Source organism: Phasianus colchicus, chromosome 7 (assembly GCF_987193195.1).
Source record: "Phasianus colchicus chromosome 7, bPhaCol1.hap1.1, whole genome shotgun sequence".
NCBI lineage: Eukaryota > Metazoa > Chordata > Aves > Galliformes > Phasianidae > Phasianus > Phasianus colchicus.
In genome coordinates, this window is record NC_143442.1 from 5,240,481 (window position 1) to 5,266,541 (window position 26,061).

General features: G+C 40.4%; 1 protein-coding gene and 1 long non-coding RNA gene across 4 annotated transcripts in view; one reads left to right on the plus strand and one right to left on the minus strand.

Annotated features, from left to right (window-relative positions):
• Positions 1 to 26,061, plus strand: part of LOC116227273 (von Willebrand factor D and EGF domain-containing protein-like) — a 163,815-nt gene that overhangs the window by 10,367 nt on the left and 127,387 nt on the right. The window contains exon 2 of the mRNA XM_090143533.1: positions 25,846 to 26,030. Coding sequence (XP_089999659.1) covers positions 25,846 to 26,030 — 185 coding nt within the window. The remainder of the gene's footprint in view (positions 1 to 25,845; positions 26,031 to 26,061) is intronic.
• The window catches only part of LOC149917190 (uncharacterized), a 31,099-nt gene continuing 19,559 nt past the window's right edge, over positions 14,522 to 26,061 (minus strand). The window contains exons 6-10 of one of the 3 annotated variants that reach the window (XR_016468113.1): positions 25,839 to 26,001; positions 19,632 to 19,761; positions 15,815 to 15,887; positions 15,143 to 15,261; positions 14,522 to 14,726 (exon numbers count right to left, since the gene is read on the minus strand). This is a non-coding gene — a long non-coding RNA (uncharacterized LOC149917190). Of the gene's footprint in view, positions 14,727 to 14,968; positions 15,262 to 15,814; positions 15,888 to 19,631; positions 19,762 to 25,838; positions 26,002 to 26,061 lie in introns of those variants that run through there. The other 2 variants (XR_016468112.1, XR_016468111.1) reach the window with 2 other exon arrangements.

Here is a 26,061-nt window from a genome sequence, read left to right on the forward strand (position 1 = left end):
CCCTGCGTACGTGAGACCTTCTGAAGGTAAGTATCTTCTTTCCCTTGTTTCTTTGCCTATTGTTGTTGTGTTTGAGTGAATCTACACTTGCTGCAATCTGGGATCTTGCTACTCTGCTGTCGTTGTGCTTTCCATTGCATTACATCTCCCCAATCATCACTGCTTTGTTGAAGCCTATCTAATAAAATTAAAATTCATAGGGCTATGTTAGCAAGTTTCCTATCACAGGGTGGTAAAACAGAACAGAGAGCGTCTCATTTGAGTTTGGAGTAAAATTTCACATCAGAGGTTTTTTCAGCAAGCAATTATATGACAGGAAAATTGCACATAGCCTTTTTTTCTCTCTTTTTACCATGGGCATGCTATAATACCATTTTCATTAGGAGGAAATACCTGCTGTCTGTAGAAAAATAATTTGTCTTGGTTTTTGAAAACTAAATTATCCCCTACAGAAGATTAGCTGAAAAGCAGTGAGTAGACTTCTAAGCATTCCAGATTAAATACAATATTTTCTTCTTTCTGGTGACCCCTAGAGATGTGTTTTGTGAGTGAGTTCAAAAGTGAACCCAACGAGTTATTTATTTCTGAAGCTTGGATAAGGCATCTGAAAGATTTTATCAATGTGATTTTGGCCATAATTAAGGAAAATGGGAAATAGATCTAGAGAGCTTGTCAGTGTCACATGGTTCATTTGAAACCCAAGCAAAGCTGCAAAGCAACATGTGAGCTCCCCGCCCCATTCCAACTTCTTTTAGGGCTGCCAGTGAAGTAAGTGAATAAAATGAGGGCTGCAACACTGAGAAAAAAGTAGATATTAAGGGGAAATACATTGATATTATCACAGATATCTGGTGTACAGATCAAAACTTATTTCAAACCTTCAAACTTATTTCAAATCCATTTCATGAAGGTGTATCAGAAGGAAGTCCTTCTCCCTGTTGCATGCCCACTGTATTCCATGACTGTGAGGCATAGATTGTTGAACATGTAATTCCATCATGAGAGAGTGCCCCTTGCTGCGCACGCACTGCTGCATTATACAGAAGGCTTGGATTAAAAAAAGGAGCCTCCAGCTAGCATTACCCTGCTCCTGCAATTGTACGCTCTCTCTCATACAAATAAGAGTCATTTCTTCAACAGATACATTCCTCCTGCATTACTAATTGTAAGATGGTCTTCTGCGTGATGTTTTGGTGCTGTTGTGCCATGCATCACCATCCTAGGACTTTGCTTTCATCCTTTCTACCCTGCTATTTCCAGCTCCTGGGCAGCACAGCAGCTTGGATGCTGTCTCTCTCCTAGTGCCTTTTTTCCAGGGGAGAATGGTAGGAAAGTGTTTCTTGCTTCATCTCTAATTGTAGCAACAAAGAACAACTTCTCATTACTCACTGATCCTTTGCAAATCTCAGTATACTTGATTAAGTAATTGAATTTTGGTTTGATTTAAAAAAAAAAAAAAAAAAAAAAAAAAGTATAGTGTCTAATTTCTTAAATATAAACTTGACAGTTCCATGTTAAATCCAAAGCCATTGTTCTTGTTCAGCTCTGCTGAATTTCATTGCGAATCATAGAATCGCTTGGGTTGGAAGGGACCTCAAGGATTATCAAGTTCCAACCCCCCTGCCACGTGCAGGGCCACCAGCCTCCAGATCTAATACTAGACCAGGCTGCCCAGGGCTCCATCCAACCTGACCTTGAAATCCTCCAGGGATGGAGCATCCACAATCTCTCTGGGCTGTTCCAGCCTCTCCTCACTCTCCATGTGAAGAACTTCCCCCTGACATCCAATCTAAACCTTCCCTCCTTGAGCTTAAAACCATTCCTCCTCATCCTATCACTATCTACCCTAGTAAAAAGTTGATTCCCCTCCTTCTTATAATCCCTTTTTAAATACTGAAAATATGGCAGTCATACAGAGAACAAATTTTGGCTTATTTTTACACCCCAAAAGATACTTTCAAACTCATTTTCATCAAACAAAAAAAAACCAACAACCCCCCTCAACAGAAATATTGGTGTCAGCCTTACAGATACCCACTGCATGTTTCTTCATTGATTTCCTGAAATCAAATCAATGAAAAAATAACATTCACCACCTGAATATTTTGACTGCTCAAGTGAAGAAAGTCAAGAAATTTTCCCTTCAGTTTTTCTAGCAAATGATTTAACTCAGTTTGCTAAATTCTGGAGTGAAATAGATAAGTGTTTGATTTCTAGGTTCTGAGGTTTTATTCTGGGTTAAAGAACAGGATATTTTGATTTTGAATGTTTCTTCAATAGAATGCAAATACTGCTCTCTCCTCACAGCTGGTCAGAGTGAAGTCAATAAAATATGCACAGAAGAAATGCAAGCAGCATTTGGCTCAATATAAAGATTGATAATGTAACCACTCCCCCAAAAAGCTTTATTATCGTCATAAGTCTCTCTTGTTTTTTATAGTTTGCACTGAGCAAAACAATCCATCATACTTGAACTCCATGCACATTCCTGAAGCCAGCAGTTAGTACAAGTCAATTTTTAATTATGATATTTTTATAAAACCTACAATTTATTTCCTGATTTGGTAAAACACTTTAAGCAGCAAGTCATCGATATAAATTATGTAAATCTCAAATGGCCCCTAAGTCATTAATCTGACTGGATTTCATAATGAAACATAATATAGCAATAACCCGCTGGTTCTCCATCTGACATCACAGACTAACCAAAATGGCTACAACGGTGATGAAGTTTTGTTCTAGGCTAGTGAGGTGTTTAACCTTTTAAGTAAATTGCCTGCCTGTTGTGTACAGAATACCTGCTCTGCTCTTAGATTTAGGGTCAAATGAAATTGAGTCTGACATTTTCTGTCAACTCTGAAAAACAGAATAAAAATCACAGAATCATAGACTGGCTTAGGTTGAAAGGCACCTTAAAGATTATCAAGCTCCAAGATTATCAAATCAGCGTGATGACTAAGGGAAGGAATCAAACCAGCTACAAATGCCTGCCATTGGAAATCTTCCTTCCCCTTCCTAGGGGACAATTCCTACATAACCTATTATTTCTTCAGCACTGGAAATGCTTTTTCTTTCCATGTACCCTGTAAGTAATACAGCCTGTACTTCAGTTCATATTTTTTAACTTCATATGCTCATCTCCATATTGAAACATAACACCAGCAAATGAACATCCCTATTTATACTCTGTATATTAAGCCAGTTACATGGTGGCAATAAAGTTCCACATTAAGAAATAGGAGCTCTCAGTGCACATTCTCAAAGCCCTCCAAAGAACAGAGGAAGAACAGACCGTAAGTCTCATAAATCCAGCTTAATTTATTCATAGTGAGAGTCTACGAATCAGACATTTTTATATTCCAGGATATTTATGGTAAGATGGTAAATGTATAAAAAAAATCCCAACAAAAATTCAATGATTGATGATAAAATAACAAAACAGATAATAGATTTTGAACTTTTTTTTTTATCAAAAAGTGAAATATTGTAAACATTAATGTGGCCTACAGGCATTAAATCAAATCTGTGGTGGGTGAGGGCAAGGTGAGCATGTCAAAACTTTCCTGCATCAGAACCTTCCAACTTCTCTGCTTCGATAATGGCAATAATATGAAGATATCTTCCCTTTGACAAATATACCAAGTAACCTGTCAAGTTGATTCTATACATCATACTCGTTTTCAGACACCAGGTTTTCAAGTATTTCATCCAAAAGAGAAGGGGATAGTCTGTAAGAGGAGACCATGTGCTGTGCTGGAGGTGTCTTTGTTTCTTTAGGGCCACGTGGAAGAAGGATCTGGTGAATGCTACTGTGCAGGTCTCCTTTAGCAACGTTATAAAAGGCCGTGCTATATGGACCATACCATTGCTTGTGCTTAGCCTGATCTCTTTGCTATTAAAAGCAATAATGAAATCCATCTCAGAAGTAGGATTTTTGTTCTAGCCATCTCATTCTTTATGTTTCCTTAAGTAGAAATTTCCTATTTTGCACTCTAAGTATGTTTGTATTCACTCTTACAGCCGATATTCTCACTGCATTCCACTTCAGCCTGCAGAGCTCCCTTCCCTCTGTGCACGTATCAGAAACACAAAATGCCTCCTCACTCTCCCTTTTGCTATGCTAAGCAAATTAATTTTAATCTCTACTTACAAAGCAAGCTCTTCATTCCCCCTGATTATCCTAATAGCCATTCCCTCTGCTCGTACAAATCTGAACATGTACGCAGGGATCCAAGTCTACGCAGTGGCATTAACTGTTGCTCTACTGTATTCTCAGCACTGAAAGTACATTTTCAGTTAGATTGGAAACAGTATGACCAGACAGTATGCTCTGGTCTTTCTCTTTCTTAACCCAATTCTCTTGTTATTTCCTCAGTGATTGCTCTGTGCTGGAAGTACGCAAGTCTCATTTGTATGAGAACAGGACTTAAAAGATTCTTTGGTGATAATTCTAGATAATGGTGGATAAGACCTGAGCATACTCAGTTCAATTGTATTTGGGTTGATTTTTTGTTTGTTTGTTTTTAAAGGAAGAAAATGAATGTGCAGCAGTAAAGGAAATTCTGTAACTCAGCTAGAAAGTTAAAAAGCAAGAATCCAGTAACTATCAGTCTTTTGAGATAATGGCTTTTTCTGATCAGCTATTCTTCACCAGTTCCCTATCTAAAGCCTCTGTGGCACACACTGATGAGAAAGAACTTGACCTGCAGAGCCCCAAAGGAGATAGCAGTGTACACTGTAGATCCACTCTTTGGCCTCCTAGCAACTATGAATGCTTTTCAGTTGACCATATAGATGAGAAATTAAGCAAATAGGACTTTCCTAACTGTGAGGAAGATTTAGGGTAGTTCTTATAGACTCTACTTCTCCTGTTTAAAATTGCTCAATTGTGTGGCAAGGTTGATCTCCTGGGACAGAGCAGCCTAACACTGCAACATTTGTGCTTGCTTGCTTTCTGTGTGATTATGAAATTCTCTTGCTGCTTTTGGGAATTCCCAGAAAACCAAACAGTTTTGTCTTGCTTTTCTCAAAGAAGAGCCAGGCATCCTGCCTGACTTGCTAAGAGTCAGCCTAGTGAATAACGGGCAGCAATGCCAAAGCCCATCTGCCTTTACTGCTTCTTCCTCCCAGAAGAATGTGCCATGTACACAGCTAGGTGGGACCAAACCCCATCAGTAGTCTCAGAGAGCCATTCTCAGAGAAGGAGATACATGGGGCCCGAAGAAGGAATATGGCAATTCCATAGCCCAGATGGCCTCAGCCACGTGTCATGAAGGAAATACAGGAAAAGAGGGTGGGACAGACACATGTTGGTATCAAATGGCCACTCTGTAGAAAGAAGGAACACGTACATGTATGGATACCTATTTTATCTAAGCCCTGTAAGAAAATATTTGGTTTGGTGTTTGCAGAGAGTCACAGTGTTGCTCAGTGTTGCTCTTACTCACTGATGATGCACTGACGTTCGTTTCCATCTTCAGCAAGCACTCACAATTAACAGAAGGAGGGTAATATTTATGCATTAGTTTCTGTATTTGACTTCAAGAGCCAGAGGAGTAAAACTAGATAAATGTCAATCACAGGCTTTAATGTGTTTCTGGAAACAGGCAAGGGAAATTTTAATTGCACACAGAAAGGTTTCAAGATCATAGAAACATCAGGGTTGGAAAGATCACTAAGATCATCTTGTCCAACAACCAACCCACATCTGTGACCCCTCAGTGCAACCTCTACCCTTTTCCTGACCACCTCTGGGGACAGTGACTCCACTACCTCCCTGGGCAGCCTGTACCAATACTTTACCACTCTCCCTGTGACAAAATATTTCCTAATATCCATCGCCTCTCATTCTATTGCTGTTGCCTGGGAGAAGCAGCTGACTTCTACCTTGTCACAACCTCCTTTCAGAGAGCTGTAAAGAGAGATCACTGTGATCGTGTCCATCTGATACTAATGACCTGATACTAGTTTCCCAAATCAGACCCCAGAATATGCAGCCAGACACCTATTTTGCTCAGATTACTTCTCACAAAAGTAATAAAACAGCCAAAAGCCCAGGTGGCATTCCTGCAAATGTATGTTTCAGAACCCTGAGACCTGATCCTGCAGCTGCCAGCTTCACCCTGTGAAAACCATTAGCAGCTGGCTTCACGTCTAGGAAAAGAAAATGAAATATGCTGCATTTTCACAGCCATCAATCAGCAGAAGCAGTGCCAGGAAAGCTTCATAACGATGCAGATATTGCCAGTTGACATTGCAAAAAATTATTCCTTTCACGAGAGAAACACAGAAGCAAAAAACAACAGATGATCTCAGGGCACTCGCTGCATGGGGCAGCGATCCCTTTCTTCTGGGGAGGGAATGGAGATGGGGGAGCACCTCCTTTTTCCAGCAGCACTCACCGTGACACCCAGGGATGGATGGCAGCAGGAGGGCCCATTTCTCAGTGCTCTCTGGAGGACTCTGCAGCTGTGATGGCAGCTGGACCCAGCCGCTGGGTCAGGGGAGTGACTGCCTCACTCAGCTTTCTGCTACTCTTCCTGGGAAGAAAGTTCTGAGAGCAGAAGATCTTAAAATGCAAAATACTTACAGAATATAAGCACGGGAGCAATACAAAAGCATGAATAAACAGCAGTTTGTTTGATTTTTTTTAATGGTCTGCAAAATGGCTGAGAGCTATCAGAAGCTACTGTGTTCTTAAATGTTACATTTCCAAAGATTTATCTGGACATATTCCTTTTTATTATCTTTACTGACTTCCTGACAGAGATACTGAAATGTCTGACTTGACTCAAGCTGTGAGCAATCTTTTCGTAGGAACTGAATGAAAACAAACTGATAACAAGGGTGATTTCATTAATAAAAAACAGCCAGGTGACTGGTTACATGAGATATGATTGAAATCATGCATGCAGAATGCTAACATTATCATATTGTTTAGATCACGCTTTTCCATGACACAGGAGAAGGTATCTTTGTCAGCTCAGTGGAGAAAGGTTGGAGATGATTGAAGTAAAACAGCAGGAGGAGGCTGATGTGATTGAGTCACATCACCAACTGCCCATGTATAACACGGTAATGGAGGTGAAAGTAGAGGGCAAACTAAAATTAAGTGGAAAGGACATGGGAGACAAAAGGCTACACATATAGGAGAAGGAGAGGATGTGCAATGAGCTGATTTGTAGAGCAGGCTGAGTGCACAAATTTCATGCCCTCTATTTAGGTATTTCCTGTTCATATTGATGCAAATGCTGTACTGACTTGTGCTGGAATGGATGGTCCCTTCAGTGAACACATACAGAGACAGGCATGTTCAATTAATTTTATGATCTTGGGCAGAGAGGTCGAATGGCAGCCCATGAGTCAAATCTCCAGCAGCCAGATTGGACAACAGGAGGGAAAAATAGTATCTGGGGAGAAAAGCAAGGTCAACTCCAGACCCACTCTGGTAACTATTCATACTTCTTTAGCAGAACATAAAGTGTTAATTTTGCTACAAGCCATCAGGTAAGAATTTCATTATTGTAGGAAATCTTTGTTACTACAAAGCCAGTATAGTCTAAATTGTTCCTCTGGACAGGAGGATGCTAGATTCAAGTCGTGAAACCAATGGTCACACAAGCAACAGGGCAACCAGGATGCCAGCACTGTAGTGCTCTCCAAGGAAGAACTGATCCATAAAAAAACATTAGAAATGTCTGCAGTTTGGTGTGATGGCTGCTATGGGTCACATTGTGTCAGGTTGGCATTGGGTCCCCAGTAATCTCAAGTAAGCAATATTGGGAAACAAAGAGCTTACAAAGAATTGTTTTGGCAGTCATTTTCATGGCACTGGTTCAGCTTCTCTTGGTGCTATTTCAGCTTGAGGCCTCAGTTCACTTCAAAATAATTTTCACTTATAGTTTACATCATTATATACACTCACAAAATGCTATGCAATACATGATTGCTATCTCCAAATGTTTCCAGAAGAGAGCAGGACCACCTGCTACAATTACGCATTCATCAGACACTGCAGAAAGAGGTGATAGAAAGTGCTGTAAATATATCTAGTCACTAAGAGCACATAATTCTCTGTCTGTGGATTAGGAAATACAAAAACAAAGAGTAACAGAGTGCTGGTTACCATCTCAGCTAGGAGGGATCTAAGTTATTCCAAGGCAAGGAAGAACTCAGTGCTTTGAAGAAGTTGACAAGACACTATCCAGCACTTGAACCAGAGCGAGTATTTCACCATAGAATTATTAAGGTTGGAAAAGACCACCAAGGTCACTGAGTCCAACTGTCAGCCAACCCCCACCATGCCTACTAACCACGTCCCTTGGTGCCACATCCACAACAGTGCCAGAAACAGTGACTTCACCATCTCCGTGGGCAGCCTGTTCCAAAGCATTACCTCACCTTCTGAGAAGAAAACTATTCCTCTTCCAACCATCATCGCACAAAGTTGTGATGGGAAACATTCACTAACCAGGAAACCCCAGAGCCAAGATTGTTTGTGCCACCTTAATTTGCTCCATGGTGCTTGTGAATTATAATCCAGTCTCTAGGGCATGATCGTGCACTGATTTGCTCAAGGCCTCGTGCTTCCTTCATTGCCCAGGATAGATGGCACTCAATTACTGGGTCAGTAGCTCGTGTCTTTCTTATTTCTGAGCATGTGGCTCTAATGCACGTATGCCACAAAATAGCAAAACCCATCTTGGAAGTGCCATTCATTTCCTGATAGGCTTTTTCCTTCTTCATTATAGCAACTGAGTGTTTAATGTGCAGTCATTAATTTACTTTCAGAGCCTTTGTGGGGTGAAGGGCAAATAGTATCCATGTTATCACAGCAAAGGAAAATAGTGTAGGTACAGTAAAAGGGAAGGAAAGCAGGTAAGATGACATAGAAGAATATAAATTCATTCGGTCTTTGTTGCTTCAGCCCTCTCAGAGTAATTTAATTATAATCAGATACTTAAAACAGTTAATTTTAAGAGGGCTATAGGAAGACAGGCAGGAAAGGCAGCTAAAATGGGTATATCCAGGTTGGCAGTAGCTGATGAATCCAGTCCAAGTAACAGCCAAATAATTATTTGAAACATTAAAAACTGTCTTCAAAAATTATGGAAGACCTCTGAAATCCAGAGGACAAAGGCAGAAACACAATTTCACTGCTTAATATCAAAAAGTGAAGGAAAGATGATTTGGGAACCTGCAAACCAAGCAGACTACCTTCAGTGCAGGTTCCTAATGACTCTAAAATTCCAGAGTTAGTTATTAGGAAAAATTAGGAGAATAAAATTTGGTACTGAGAGCACTGCAATAAAGCACACCAACTCATTAGACCTGTGCACTCGGACTTGAGAGGCCACAGCTGGAGTGCTGTATCTGATCCTGATCATCAAATAAAGCTGGGCAAATTGGAGGCATATCAGCTCAAAAAAGGAGCAGCAAAGTTAACAAGAGGCCTGCAAGTGTGACCTGCGGAGAAAGTTAAATGAAATAGTCTTGTCCACAAAATGGCCTTCACCTACAGCTTAGGAGGAAAAAGGCAAACCCCTTTTGTGTGGCTCAGGAACACTAAATCCTGCCTCAGAATGGAGGAAATGGTGATTTCAGAGACAGGGAAAAGGGATTAAAAGTGTCTAATCCATAGAGACATATTTCTGAACCTAGAGGATCCCAAAGGGGAGCCCAGTAGGAAAATGATCTCCACTTCCATGGAAAATATAAAGACTTACTTCCTACTTTTTTAAACAGGAATGAAACCCTAGTAACAATAACAATGCGTAGAGAAGGAAAGGAAGAAAGGACCCTTCACTCCCCTCTCCCCTGCCAATCCCTTAATAGCCATTCACCCAGGAGATAACTGCACTAATGTGAGAAGTTTTGATGGGCTGACTCAGAGCAGAAACCAAGCCTCCTGTTTTGCAGTAGTCTTTCATGGGCTTTGACTATTGACAAAACGTCACAACCACAAGTTCACATTTCTGTGAAAATCTCAGCAGTGTCAACAGTTTCCAACAGAAAAATGGTTCATGGCAATGCTTGCAGCCAGCTCTGACATCGGGATCACAGCAGCAGCTAAGCATTAAGTGCTTCATATTTCTGCATATCAGGTTCATCAGTCAGGCACTCAGAAAACAAGGAGCACAGAAGAAATGATCACCTCTGACATGGCTGGAGTGACTTATCCAGCGTGACATCAACCCTGTGGCAGCCGTATCTATCAAATCCTTGGAGAGGCTTTCTCAGAGTCATTCCACTAAAACATCAATATTAGCTAACGTTTTTAAACACTGTCACCTGTTTCAGTCAATCTTATTCTTCATAAATTCACCTTTTTGCTATTGGTAAATCTGGGGGTTATTTGATACTATCAAGCGTCAAGAGAACAAGTGAACCACAGAACATCCTTCCTCTTGCTGTTTGCATTTGCTTGTCTGAGAAATATGTGCAGTGGCAGAATACTCATTTCCACCCCAGAAAGTGAGTAATAGTTCTGATGCACCAGCCTCATACAAAACATCTCTTAGCTTTTTTAAAAAATTCAACATTCAGAATCTTTGCGTGATCACAGATGGATTTTTTAGGCAGTTTGATTTTGCTGCCCACCTTTCTACTCATTTTTTTTTCCCTCCTTCATAACATTTGGATTATTTAGATAAAATCTTAATGGATAAAGCTACTGCTTTCCCAGCCTGTCCATGCAATTGCCTTGATGCATTTATATGAAATAATCTCACACAGAGCTTATACTCTTCACTTTTATCAGCCAAAAAGCGTACTGGAATTAACATATGGTATCGCACTCTATTCACTTTATACCGATTCCAAACACTCAGGGGCAAGTTGTTAGCAGACAGAAGGTAAAACGAGCATGCACCATCCATGCCAAGCCCTAAGCAGATAAGGGTATGAACAAGCTCCCCCCTTGTTGGGGAGCAGCAGGGATTGCTCAGAGCAGTCTCCTTGGAGAAGCCATGCAGATAGAATTTTGGGGCAGCCCCTGAGGGCCTGAGAAAAGAATTTGCAAGGTTCATAGGGAATTTCTGAGAGCTGCTCAGAAAGATAAGTTCTGCACCACATCAACACAGCGTGTGCAGAGTACAAACTAACAATGGTAATGTCTCTAAAGTCCACATATGTTATCCCACTAGTGGAAAATGGGATTCTGCATAATCCATGGTGCATGGTTTTGAGCATGGATGGATTAAGAAACCTTCTCCAGTCCTTCCCTGTCTTATTTTCTTGGACTTTTTATCATGTTGCACAAGTGTCTCATAGTTTCTTGCTGCTGGTCAGGATAGATGTCAGGATAACAGATACAAGTAGTCTGTTTCCTCATGTATTTTTCTCCTTCTCCTTCTACCAAAGTTTCATCTCCTAGTCAGAGAGATTCTCTTCATGAAATTCTCACTTCTCTCCCAGCATTGCTGAGACTAACTTAGCTCTAGTGTTTACTTTACTTAGGCTGGAAGAAATTATTAATGGTTTTATTTTCTTTAATGTTGCCTACTAGCAACACCAACTCCTACTTGATCTGGCAGAAAAAAACACAACCCTTAGTTTAGCAATTATAAATAGATATAACTGTCTTATAAAAAGCTGAAAAGCAGACTCTTCCCCATATACCACATGCACCCATGATCAGAGATAGTTCTCTACATTTTGTTCTCCTGTGAAAGGAAACAGTTTAATGACTACCTGCACAGCCTTTTGCAGAGATGGACTGCCATTTCTCATTTCTCACAGCTAAAATAGCCTTCTTTTCTTAAACTCTAAGAAATCTTTGAAATGATTTTGTCTATGCAAAATTACTGCAAATTATTATTGCAAACGATTCAATCCCTACAAAAACCTATTTCAGTCTTGGAATAAGCCCATGAAGCCTGGAGGATCCTCAGAAAAAAAGTTGCCTTGAAAAATAAAAGGTTATTCTTCCCACCTTAGAAGAGGACTTTAAATGATGGGACACATTCCAATAATAGGACAGAGAAGGAAATTTGAAAGCTGCCATTCCATGATCAGAGTGATAATGCTTTAGGACCCTGATTAAAGAGAAAATTTCAGCTTTGATGTACTCTCTGTAGTCAAGGAGTCATAACGAATAAGTAACAAATACTAAGAAATGAGTTCAAGAGAAATACAGACATTAGCTGGTAGGGGCAGCTGCTTTAAGTCAGAGCCATAATATTATTCATATTGAGGCTTTTTAGTGATGGAGATCCTGATGGCAGACCAGGCTTACTGGCAACATGATTGAATTTCTGCTAAGAAGAACTATGACCTAAAAGGATGCAAACCACAGGAAGAGCATTGTGTCACAGGACTGAAGTCTGCATTTTCTTTTGAAGGAGTATGTTAAAATATTTGTAAGTCACATGCCAATCCAGAGCATTTGGGATACATAACTATAAACATTCTTTTATGTGATTGATCACTACAGCATAGGAAAGAAATCAGAATTAGACATCCTTGCTTGAGGGGGAGGACAGAGAAATCCATATATCAGAGAAGGACTATCAAGGGAGAGGGTGGTCTCCTTACCTCAAGTTCCCATGCAGCCACTGCAGTAATAATTTAGAGATAAGGAGGATTATCATGAAGAGCAGCAGGCTGTTCCTCATTTCAACACTGCTTATGCCAAAAACGTCTCCACGTAAGGGCTGGGTTAAGCACCATGCCAAGTCTTCACTTTTCTATATATGTTTATGTTGTGCAGTCTGCATGCATTGTATTCCTGAAATCAGGACAGTAGGAGCTGTGTAATATTGAGCATGTAGCATGGCAGGACCTTGCAGGACAGCAGACAGAGGAAGAAATATAAAAGAATTAAAAGTAAAGGCTCATCACAGAGAGCAGTTGCAAAGAAATGCAATCAAGATAGACAGACAGTATAGCTCATGGAGCAAACCCAACTGATGTAGGACTCCTCAGGAGAGAGCTTGCAGTGAACAGAGCTGGCTAAAATGGCATTGCTGACACCATTACTACATCATCAGGATCTACTATCGGTTCATTTTTAATGTGACAAACTATTTAGACTACAGAAAAAGAGGTGCATTTTTTTAAAAGTTGAAATATGCCCTTTCAACATTTTTGAAATTTAAATGACTCAATGATTCCTATTTCTGAGTTGAACAGGCATTTAGTTTGACTTTCAACTATTATCAGTCTTCCTTTTTTATTTTAGAGACTATTGCTCTGTACAAAAATGAAAGGTTTAATTTTAGGTTGAAGTAAGTCACTTTTCCTCACTAGACCACTGAATTGCTACTTATCTGCTTCATACATTTTCCTAGTGCCTGTATCATCTGTTCAACACAGTATTATAGAGGTGTATTTCTGTCTTTCCTACATGCCATCTTTCCCTTTCTGCCTTGCTCTGGATGTTGTCTGCACTCATAATATTGAATAGAAAAAATGTTAATCCTTTTATACCCCAAGTCTTCATGTGTTTGTCCAGCTCTGCTTTGCATTCTGCCAGTCTGCATCTGGAATGGCCTCAACATTCCAGATAAGGCTAAACAACCCAAAGCATAGCTGGGCCCCACAGCACTTCTGGAAGGTAATTTTAGAATTAAGATAATTCAGTGATTTAAGTGTTTGCTGGATCCCTAGAGACAAACTTCTATCCCAGTTTGCAGGGATTTAGCCATTTGGTTGTTATTAATATTGAGCCATGCTGCTGAATTTATGCATTCTGTAAGGAGATAACCTAGATTTAATACTTTCTTTTATGTTGAACACTAATTTTGACAAATTATAGAATGAATGAAGTCCTTAGTCTAGAATTTTACCATAGCATGACAGAAAGGCATGAGAGGTTAAAAATAGCCAGCAAACATCACAGTAAGTTGGACGCTGGCTTGTCATTCACACAACATGTGGGGTAAAAAGAGAGTTGTAGTTGCTGCCAAAAGGTTTAGTTGGGGTAGGTGGGTAAACAAAAGGAAAGGGAGCTGAAATCGTTAAGGGAAAAATAGCATCATTTCAGTCCTGAGATCTCAGTGTGATTTACCTTGGCAGGCAGAAGAGCTGGTTCTTCTGGTGTTTGTCAGAAGGAAATACACACCTGTTCACAACGTGCTTTGAGTGAGAGACGATAAGCCTTGCAGTGCATACTTCTGTTGATGAAAGGCTGGGTTTTGGACTGCTGAGATTGAAACGTGCCAAACACAATCAGCTGCAGAATCACTCTGGCCAATGCAAAAGAATAATAATTAAAACAGCAACAACAACAAATTAGCCAACCACTTTTTCAAAAGAAAGAGGATTCACTGAGAAGCCAACCAAAAACCAAGAAAGTAAGGAAATTTGTTGAGAAGCATGATACCATCATTATTGACCACCCTGTGCCTCAATCTATGATTATTTTGAATTTTATTCACAGCAGATGAGATTTTAAGCGTGAAGGTTGCTTAAATAACATGAGGTGAGAGTGAGTGTCCAGTGCAAATATTTACTCTTACTGCAGTGCAGAAAGAAGTGCCCAGCTCACTTGAAAGATGAGAGAATGCACTTACCTGGAGCAATTCAGCCTTGATAGCCAATGAAGAGCCATTTTCCATGATGCATTTGGCCAAGAAGGCAGGAAAATGACTGAATTCCCCCACTGTGATCAAAGCCAATGGGAACAGGTTAACCTTGTCCTTTAGGGATTTTGCACCTTCCTCCATATCTGCAGACATCTCTGTTAAAAAGGCCTCTCCCACAGCTAAGTGCCTCTTCCAGAAATTCTCTCATCCAATTAAAAAAAAAAAAAAAAGAGAGGCATTTTCTGTCTGATTATAGCCAGTATAGTTAGGGCAAAGAAGAAACAGTTTTGAGTATCCCACTCTGCTTTGGAATGGAGAAATGAGCCCTGATTTCTACTCCACAGGGCAATCAGAAAGCAGCAGAGCATTTTGCTATTTCGATAGATCTTCTTGCTGAAATTGCTAAAAGAAAGGGAAGGGAAACAGTTTTGGAAGCTGGCAAAGTCAGTATGTTCTTATTTATAGTTAAAACAATATAAAAGGGAGCAGCTGCAGTGGGAGAGAGATCTGCCAAGGGATACACAAGTGCTTGAACACTGCCCAAGCACACAACAGACCTGGTTTCAGGTCAGGGAAAAGCAGACAGTTCCAAATCTGCCAGCAGAGTCCAAACTCACCATACGATGCCCACAAGTCATCTTCCTTTATCTTGCTGGTTTGTTTGCCTTCGCTGCTCTTCCACTCTGTCCCCTGTGCTCTGAGCGCATTCAGTGCTCTCTCTGAGCATACCCAATGCCTGCAAACAATATTCATACAGCTCAATTTGACATCAAGGCCAAAAAGGTTAATGAGATTCTCATTTCCAACTGCAGAAAAACGAACAGTGTAGAGAATAAAAAATAGAAAGCCCTCTTGAGGTCACCCATGAATAAATGGGAACAGGTGTAAGGTCTGCATAACAGCATGTGGCACCACCGCTTCTCACATCCTGCCACATGCAAAAGCCTTTTTATTAGCAGGTTCACAAGTGTGTTTTTGAAACGGTAGGGTTAAGAACATCATCACATTTCTGCAGTATCCTACCCACACAGTGGGTATTGTAAGAGACATGATGGTCAGGTGTGCATGTGGGACCACAGCTGACATGCACTGATTTGGAGATGATGGTCTGCAGTGTGATGGGGTGGGGTGGGGAGAGGAGAGGAGGTAAAGAAAGGAAAAAAGAAAGAAGAAAGGAAAGAGAAAAGAAAGAGGAAAGGGAAACGAGGGGAAGGGGGGAAGGGGAAGAGTGAGGGGAAGATGCAGGGGAAAGAGAAGGAGAGGCTGCGGTGCCAGGGCCTTTGTGCTACCTTTTATCTACATGTGCTTGTGCTGGGTGTTGGCCAGTCCCAGAGGGATATACCTTCACAAAGTCTTGGTTCTCTAGAAAACTCATAAAAAACACAACACAGAAATGACCAAAGCCTGACATTTACCAAGTTTCACATAATCAAATTTTACAAGTTTCAAAAGTGACTCAACAATTACTGAGAATTGCTAAAGAATAAAATAGCAAATGATAAATTGATTGCCTGCTGTTTCTTTGTGTACTAATTTGTGTTACGGCTTTCCAATCTAAAATTGCTTGAATAGATTTTTTTTGCTGTTTTTCTTTTTTCTTTTTTTTTTTTTCCTTTTATATATATATATTTTTAGCTCAAATTACAAATGAAATGACTGTGGTAAACTGAATGCATGAAGTGTAATGAAAAATTGATCGATTGTAATGTTGTAGGGCTTTTCTGAACAATGGTTTCTAGTCTATCTTTTTAAGTTGAAAATTACAGTTATTAGCCAATTACCAAGAAGGAATGCAAAATCAAGTCTGTTTTTTGCTAATCTGGTGATCGAAAGATGGAACAAAACCTGAAACTGTGCATGTCTGCCAACAAGTGTCTTGTTTTGCCTATGGGTGGCAATACACTGATGACATTTTTTCTTGAAATATCGACTAGAGGAAGCATTAGGCTCTGGCTACTTCCTTTAGTAACACTGCTTTTTGAACAATCTTTTTCAATAAAAGTATAGCTCTATTTTACAAGCTAAAAGTCTACACTGTTACAAGTAAGGAGGAGGTGAAGAATTGAAAGCACAGCATGGAAATGACTTCTTGGAAATAAAAAATTATGATTCATCTTCTCTGGTACAGCGTTATCAGGGTCTACAAAAGAGAGTGGTTCCCATCGAGAATACTCCATCTATCAACCTAATTTTCTTTTATTTATTTTCTAAAGAACTACAAAGTGCTCGTGCTTTATCTCCTACATAAAGCACTGATAACACGTAGACTGTGATGGGGGAAATCCTTATCCCATTCTATCCCACCCTATCCCACCTCATCCCATTCCATCCTACCCCATCCCTGCATGGAAAGCCCCCACACAGCCCAGATAACCACTGGAGGATGGCCTGGTTTTCTCAGCACAGAAAACATTCCGAGGACACAAATCTCCCCTCCATATTTTGAGTTGTTTTTAAGAAAGCATAAATTTTAAATCACATGAAACTACACTGATCAGAATTAGTTCAGTGCAAATGAGAAAAAAATCAGTCAGTTTACCTTCTGCATGGCTGATCCTGATCAAAACACATCTGCCTATAATATGCACCATATGGGGCAACAATTGTCTTGTATTTATTCCTGTGCCTCCCTAATCCCCTGTGTCCCCTGCAAGTGTGCATATCTGTATCTGCAGCTCTAGCAAGATGCCCAGAGAAAGGCATCTTGCTTTACGCACATATAATTATGGAGATGTTTTTCTTATTATGGTAATTACATCCTAAAAGACTGCACAGGTAGCAGCTGTAAATGTAATGAAGGCTGAGCCAACACCAGCTGAACTGGATTTTCTTTTATATCAAAAAGCAGCTTATCACTGAACTCTTACAGATTCCTGAAACCCTGCTATATTTACGAATGCTTCTGCTACTCCTGGTAAATTAACAGAGATCTGTGGAATAGCTAAAGCAAAGATAACCCAGCAAAATGTGTACCTCTTAGAACAGTGAGTGGGGACAAAATTCCAGTAAATGAAATGAGCAAATGTATTTATGGAGAGGTTTTCATGAACTGGTGCTTAAGGCCCTGCTCTTTCATGGTCCAGTGCCAACAGATCTCATTCAAGTGCTAGGTGCGCAATGTGCAGCTTTCTTCAAAATCAGATGTGCAAGATTCCCCCCAGATACATGACTGTAGGAAATTGCTGGCTGAAGCTGCAACTAACTTGTTTCTATTGCAGGAAGGTGCTAATTATTTTAATATTAAAGCTAATTATGGCTGTATGCACAGAAACTCTATCTTTCAAGGGCTGAAGGAACAAACCCTTAGGATCATTGATAAACTTGGTTTACGGAAATGAAGTAGAATTAATGTTGCGCTCCACAGGTGGGAGCACACAGCTTTATATTATTTCACAGGCCAGGCATGCCTCTGACTATTTCTAGCTCATGACCTTTCATTTTAATATTTTTAAATCCATCCAGAGTGCAGTACTGCCTGCGAAGAGTTTTTGCATCCTCAAAGCCTGTTCTGTGACAACCCTCCAAGTTTCAAGCAGTGGCCAGCCCATGAGCAGACAGACAGGCAGGCAGGGTCGATAAGACCTGAATTTTGGTCAGGAGGAGGTGAGATCCTTCTAGGAGTGTGCATTAGTTGGGACATAGAGCATGGCCATTTACAAGCAGAGAGAACGTTGCTGCAGAACAGTAACGAATACAGCCTTACTGCAAAGGCAAGAGCAAACCCAACCATTCTTCCTAAATATCAAAGCGCTGACAGAAAAACCCATTAGAAACGTGTGAGGAGCACTTGGCTGCTGAAAACACTGTTGTGCTGGTGAATGGAATGAATAATAGTGATGAATAGTAACAAAGAAATAACAGGAAAAATTGCCTCGTCACCCTGCATATATTAGGATCTAAATCACACCCAGGACATACGCAGGAATCTGATGTTTGGCAGCTCTCAGCTGCCTTCATCTGGTGTCCCCTTATCTTTCTGCCAGTCTTTGCTTGCATCCTGGATTCATGGACAATAAGTTAGTGGTGACACATTCCCCACTGTTATATCATCCGTGTGCAGAATTAAACTGGAGGAAATGTCGCCAAAATTCAGCATTTACCAAGAGAGCCATGTGTGGCTCTCAAATTGTAATTAGCCCGCATTGCAGTTTAGGTATGGAAACAGCTCCAATTCTCAAAGGGGTAAACCATGGAATTCAAATTTCCATCTGAATAGAGCCCAGTGGCTCTAAAATCAAAACATGTGAGTTTGTTTTTGCTACTGCTATTTAGGAAAGCTACATTTGCAAGTGTATGTTCAACTGAGATTAGGGTGTAAGAAAGAAGCTTTTCATATTGTGTCATTTTTTCATTCAGGGGGATGAGAGCAAAATAGACCAATCAATAACAATAATTATAATTTTCTTCCTATTGATTGCTCAGAAGTCCTTAAAGGCATCCCCATTAACTTAAAGATAACTTGAGGAGATTTATGAGGTTTTTAATTCTCTTCTGACACAGCAGTAGTGATTTCTATATTCAGAAGCTGAGCCTTCCTGTCTCTGAATTCTGAAGCCAGGCCAGAATTAGTGGTGATGAGACTTGGAGAAGTTTAATAGAGTAATTGACACAATTTGGCTTTGTTGCTTTTTCTAATTGAAATATTCAATAAATGAGGCTACCCTTGCAAAGCAAGGAAGCCACAGAATTTCCCTGTCCTGTACAGCCACACAGAGCTTTCATCTAAATGATCATGTGTCCTTCCATTTATTCCACAGCACTATTTGTGGGCAAATTGTGCATTGGTGAGAGAGAGCATAGAGAGCCCCAGAGATGGAAATGTTTCAGAAGACAACACTTCTGCTGGAAAGCCAGGTCAGGTGTTTGCAAGTGTGGTGTTGTCCTCGAAAGGAGAAGCACGGTTCCCTCATACTGCTTAATGAACAATGAACAAAATGCTTTCATAGAATCAGAAAGGTTGGGAAGACCACTAAGGTTATCTAGTCCAACTGCCAATCCATGCCCACCATATCCATTAGATACAAGTCACTCGGTGTGATTTTGCAGCACACCTCTCGTGACAGTGCTCCAAACTCCACATCAAGCTGTTCCCCAGTCTTTGCTCACCTTTCTCGCAGGGACTTCTTATTGTCACCTCCTTCGTCAGCCATTCTTGACACCTTTTCAGTCCTCAGGTAAGAGATGCTTGGCTGCTTCTATCCGCATACTCCTGTGGAGCAGTGCATAGCTCACTGATCTGTGAAGCATTCAGGGGAAACACAGATAAGAGGAGAGCTTGCATGTAATCAATTCCTTCTTTCCCAACCTCAAGTTAAAAATAGAAATGCATGCTCAGATAAGAGATACTAGTATGAATAAATAATTGTTTTCTCTGGAACTGAACGCTGGCCCCCACTTTGTCAATAGTATATTGCTTTAGTTCATAGAAGACCAGAATAATAAGTGACCTTATTCCTAGGTAAATGAAACTCAGATACATTGTACAGACAACATCTTCAGATTGTTGGATGTTTTTTTTTTTCAATTATACTTTCTCTCAGGGCTAACTGTTTTGTGCTGAAAGAAAAAAAAAAGAATTCCCTGAGAATGAAGCATTATATTCACTAATCCTGCCTGGCGGGAGCAATCTGTAGTAAGAGTTTTAGTTGCATATACTACAAGTAGAAAATATTAAGGGTCTTGCATAAAGTATCCATAGGACTGAGGGAAGAAGGAAAGGGATGTCTTCCCACTTTGCTGCTTCTGACACTGGTTGGAGTACACTACAGGAAGAAGTATTGCAGACTGTGTTTTATCTCAGATTGTGGCAGATCCCCAGAGCTAAACAATCTAAAGACTGCCTTAAAAGAGAAGTGCTTATCCATAACAGACATATATGTGAAATGGTTTGTAATTGTGCTGAGTTGCCTGGGTTACCTGAAGATGCATTATTTTTAAAACAGCGTAATATCTAAGGGGAAATGTTGAGCAGCCGACTTCTCAAATACTGTGTCCCTGTTTGGCCTGATTTTTCTTCTTAATTCCATCTGTTATTCAGAACAAATAATACACATGAGAAATGTCTTCTTTTCTCTCCCTTTTCAGTTTCTTTCTAGGTCAAATTTTCTATAATTACCTTCATTTTATACAGTAGTTCATTTATCTCTTTCCATTTCATTCTGTGAACAAATTATGACTTGTTCAAGAGCTGGCCATTATGAGTGTGTGGTGTTTATCCAATGTGCTTCATTATTATTTCAGTTCAGTAGGAGGTTCTTCTGCTTCTGAATTATCTGAAAATAGCTTTATTTAGTAGCTACGATGGATATAAAAAAATACTATGTTTTACCTATCAGAAGAGCATGCATGCTTTGAGCTTTTTATTTTAGTTGTCACATTCATCCTCACAACAAATTTCTGCCTCTGAATCATTTTAGGAATAAAATTTCTCTCATCAATATGCAGGATAATTGCATTAAATAGTAGCAAATATTGCTGAAATAAGGCAGTGACTTCAGCCTGTAACATACTGCCAGATATTTCTTATCTGCAAATAACTTATCTATCTACTAACGGTGCATCTGTAGGAATGTTTAGATGTTATAATACCAGAGTCTTCTGCATTTATTTTGCACGCATCTATTAGCAACTTGGAAAGAATTTTCCTTTCCCAGTGTCTGCCTTCTTTTTCTGCCCAAACTATCTTTCAACATACAGAAAATCATCCTCTTAGGAAGCGGACAGCACTGACAGACTGAAAACTTCAGAAGCTTTCACCTGAGCTTTACTACATCAATGTAATGCAGCTATTGGCCATGGAAGTGGCTGGTGATGAAAAGTTTTCCTTCCATCTCTGAGACAAGAGAAAAAAGCTAGCAAAGACCTGAGCTACCACTGGTTTGAAGTTAATATGCTATGCATTTTGGACTGATTTTTCCAAATGAAAACCCTTCTTAATTTTCCTGTGAAGAGAAATTCAAACACCCTGGAAAACATATTGTACAACTATGGATTTTAAAGCAATTAACAAAAAATAGAAAATTTCAAAATCTGGAAGGAAGGATTTCACAAAATAACCGTACATCATACAAATGTCAAAAACGAGGATTTTCACCCATAACTTTAAGTAAATATGTCGTATATTTGTGGCCCCAGGTTCTCCCAGTGCCCAGCCAGAACCCCAAGCCCAGGGAACCTCTTTCTCAGCCATAGGGCAATCACAGCACATCACCAAAAGCTGTTGTTTGTTCCTATTATCTGGTTCAATCACTGGGCATTCATTCATCCTCCACACAAAAATTATTGGTCTGCCAGCTATTTTCTGGAGCTTTAAGATGCCCTTTAAATATATTGTGTGGTTGGCACTGCTTCACACAAAACAAACACACACCTCAGGCTTGTGGACTATATTTCTCTTGGGGTTTTTGAGCTGCCATCACCTATTGATATTATTTGATTTGCTGCCGCTATTCAAAACAAATAAACAAAATCTCAGAGCTTCGTAAACCTTTCTTTGTGTAAGCCACTGATATTTACTGGGAGTGAGAGTGACAGGCAGAGCCATCACACCCACACTCACCTGCCCTCAGAATTAAAAGCAAATGTTTAGCGAATGATTTCCTTTTGAGCTTTCAGCTTTCCATTCCAATGTTCCTGATGTCCCTCCCGACTGTGAGCATCAGATGGAATGAGTGGGTGTCTGGCTGTCCCCACAGCAGTATTTGCACCCAGGGAGGTGGTGGAGTCACCATCTCTGGAGGTGTTCAAGAAATGTGGAAATGTGGCACTGAGGGATGTGCTCAGCGGGCATGCTGGACATGGGTAGGTGGATGGACTTGGTGATTTTTGAGGTCTTCTCCAACCTTAATGGTTCTATGATTCTATAATCTGCTCCACCAGCATCACTGCCCAAGAAGTGCAACACTGGGTGACCCACAATGGCACCCATCATGGATGGGCTTGGAACTAGATGATCTTTGAGGTCCCTTCCAACCCAAGCCATTCTATGATTTCATGTGTGAAACACTACAGCAGAAATTCACTTTCTGCTCATTTTCCAGACGCTTCTGCCTTCTGCAGGCAGCTCTCCTTTCACTGGCCAGCTCACAACCACTGTTCACTTCATTTACATAGAACAACATCCCGCACATTAACATCATGTGAATCTCAACCTCTGCAGCGCTGACGGCAGCTTTCCTCATGCCAATGAGGAGACAGGTTTTCCAAGCAAACCTGTGTTGTTCCACCACAGATACACAAACACTGTTTTCACTTAGCAGCTGCAACAGTTATTGGTTTTGTTTGCTCTGAATGCATCAGAGCTGCTGAGTATTTCTTTGCAGCAAGAAGCTGCTGCAGAATCATTGAAGTTGAGTGAAGCAAATACATGTGTGCATCTGAGCAACAGCTCCTAGATGATACAGAGGACTGACAACAGAAGCAGCTCCTTGTAGGAGGCTATAGCAGATGACACATATAGCTTTCTCATATGTAAAGACATAAACATCTCCTTTTAGAGGCAATCTAACCTACACACACGGGAGAGTAACAGCAGCTCCATACAAGACATGGGCACAGATTTTTATTATCCCACACAGCAGTACAACTGTGATACTGAGCATTTCATCACTGTACACAAAGTTGACATCTGCACCTGGTATGAATGAAAATGACCAGAAGGCTCCATCTGGTCACTGTGTGGATGCAGGAGGCATGGGCAGGCATCCCATGGGAGAGCCACCTGTAGGGCCTCACTGTTTCTTTCTGAGGTTTCTTTAAATAACATATTCATGCTATAGTCTGGCTACAGTGATATCTTTATTTATTTTCTATGGGAAAGACAATACAATTCTCCTACATAGTGACAGGCATGTTAAACTTTCCTGTGATTGTCATATGGCTGCAATAAGATGCATTTTCATGAGGAGCTTAGTAATTAAGGGGTTGCCCTGCTGAGGGCTTGCTGCAAAACGTGGGCAAGCATTGGTTAAAGCTCTCTCCTGCTCACAGGATTTCATAAATACACTCTTCAGGGGTGAGCACATAACTGTTGTCTCAAATACTGCCAAGTTTAAAGAGCGAACACTCCTCCCCAACCTTACCTTCCTCCCCCATTTCATAGAATCATAGGGGTTGAGTTGGGTTTTGCTATTCCAAATCCCTCCATGCCCTTTGCATGTCCCATCTACAGCACTAAACGCTTCTAATGCTAATTTGCAAAGTAGTGTTTTCTAAACTACTGCAAACAAAACTATGGGAAGGATGAAAATAATTAGCTGTGTCTCAATGCCTAATATATTTGCATTGTTTAGACAGAGCACTTAATCATTAGTTGGGCCACAATCTGTTGTGTGAATTTGGATTATTACTAATACGGTTGAGCAGAAGGTTATTAATTACATGTAAATGGAGTTTTTGATATTATTGTTATGGAGAAACTGAATGTTATTAATTACATTACAAGGGTCTCACAGGATCCCTGTGCCAATACTGTGTGTAGAGCCGTATTTAAATACCATTTACTCTCAGATGCTTTTGTTTCTTGTTCAGAATGAAGGAACTTAGAGCAAGCAAACAGCACCACAAGCCAAAGCCCTGTTCCAATGAACACTCCTGAAGCTGTGAGTTATATTGAATGAGGCTGTAGGGAGGCTGCCTATTTAAAGGTTTTAAAAAATAAACTGTTTTATGAAATAGATGGTCTGCTGCAACGTCACGTCCTTAGGCTGGGACTTGGCAAAGTCGTTCCCAATGCTGGGTGCAGACCCCCAAAGAGAACAACTGAGAGAAGGGATCAGATCCCAGATCTAAGTCGTGCAGAATTTTCAAGTGTTTTCTTTCTAAAGTAGCTCTTACTTACATAAAAGTTTGAGGCACTATTTACTGCTTTTACTTTAAAAGGCAATTTTATTAATTCAGAGGAATTTTGCATGGGAATTGCATTGTAGTAGTGACAGTTAAATTCTGTGAAATTTGCAGTGAAGCTCTGTTATGCTATGTTTTGTCCCCATTTGTCTTGTATACCATTGCTTTGCCTTTGGCACAATAAAGATTATCTTTAAAAACAGTGCCAGCAACGGATTGACTTTGACCTTCTGAGTATCTCGTCAATAAAATAAGAATGATAAATCTGTTTCAGAGTGCCACTGGCATAACATTAAAGTAGAGTGATAATTCAAAAAGCTGCATTTGAAAAATGATATGATGGGGAGGAGTCTCATTCACTGTCAACAACTATGCTCTGTGTACAGTGCAAAGGGGTAATTTTGCTAACTGCCACACTTGCTCTCAAAACCAAGTCATGTAGTCCCTGTTTGGTGCTCTCTACCAGCTACATCACTGTTAGCAGTTAAAGATTACTTCAGCAAGAAATGAGCTGAGCCTTCTGTTGCTGTTGTGCAACAACTCCACCCAAGCCCAACTCCACCTCAACCTCCTCTTGTGCCCCACTCTACAGTGCTGATACAGCCACAGTGGGCTTTGCAGAAGAGGAATAAATGGTTGCTAACAAAGAAAAGGTTTTGTTTTTCTACGTGATCAGCTTTTGCTAACAAACAACTTCTTAAAAAAAAATGACTGGAAGGCTTCCTTTTATGAGGTGATAAGAAAATACCAAATATTCTGCACTGAATCATGAGAAACATGAAAATAAACAGAGTGGAAATGTAAACAAACATACACTGAGGGGCAGCAGTTTAGAGTCAAACTTAGTGATGCACACACAGGAGCTGTGATGTGCCTGGCTTTATGGGTACCTGCCTGGGGCGAGTCTGACCTGCGACTCCAATAGTTGCAAGATTAACTCAAGCTTATTTCTAAAGAACACACAGTTAGCTTTTGTCTTTTTGGTATTTCCTGTTTTCATTATTTTTATAAACATGCATTTAAAAGTACGTGAATCACAGAATCATAGAATGATTTGGGTTGGAAGGAATATTAGAGGGGGACAGTCACATCCCTTGCATTGCTGCCACCCCTCTTTTGATGCAGCCTGGGGCACAGCTGGCCTTCCAGGCTGCAAGAGAACATTATGGTGATGTTGAGCTTTTTCTCCACCAGTGTGACTTTCTAATTTTATATGGTGAAATACTAAATTTCATCATTTCCCACTGTTAGCCTTGATATCTAAACCAAATCTCAACATAAGTATCACAGAATCATAGAATGGCTTGAGTTGGAAGGGACCTCAAGGATCATCCAAGCTCCAACTGCCCTGCTGCATGCAGAACCACCAACATCCATATCTAAAACTAGACCATAAAGTAGATACACTCAAGTGATTTTAAGTGGTTATCGCCAGAATTCAACTATTCTTTAATCTTTGTCCTGTCTCACCTTTCAGCTCCTGAGTGCTCCCCAGCTGGACATCGCGTCCTCCGCAGCCCATACCGCAGCACCAGGTTTGACTCACTGGAGCTGCAGCGAACGTCTGCTCAGGACCTGGTTTGTGACCACTCATTGCCACCAGCATGGTACCGGTTCATGATCAACAACACGCCTGCGGAAATGCCAACGAGATGCATTGAAGTCAGTAAAAATTATGCAATTACCCTGGTGA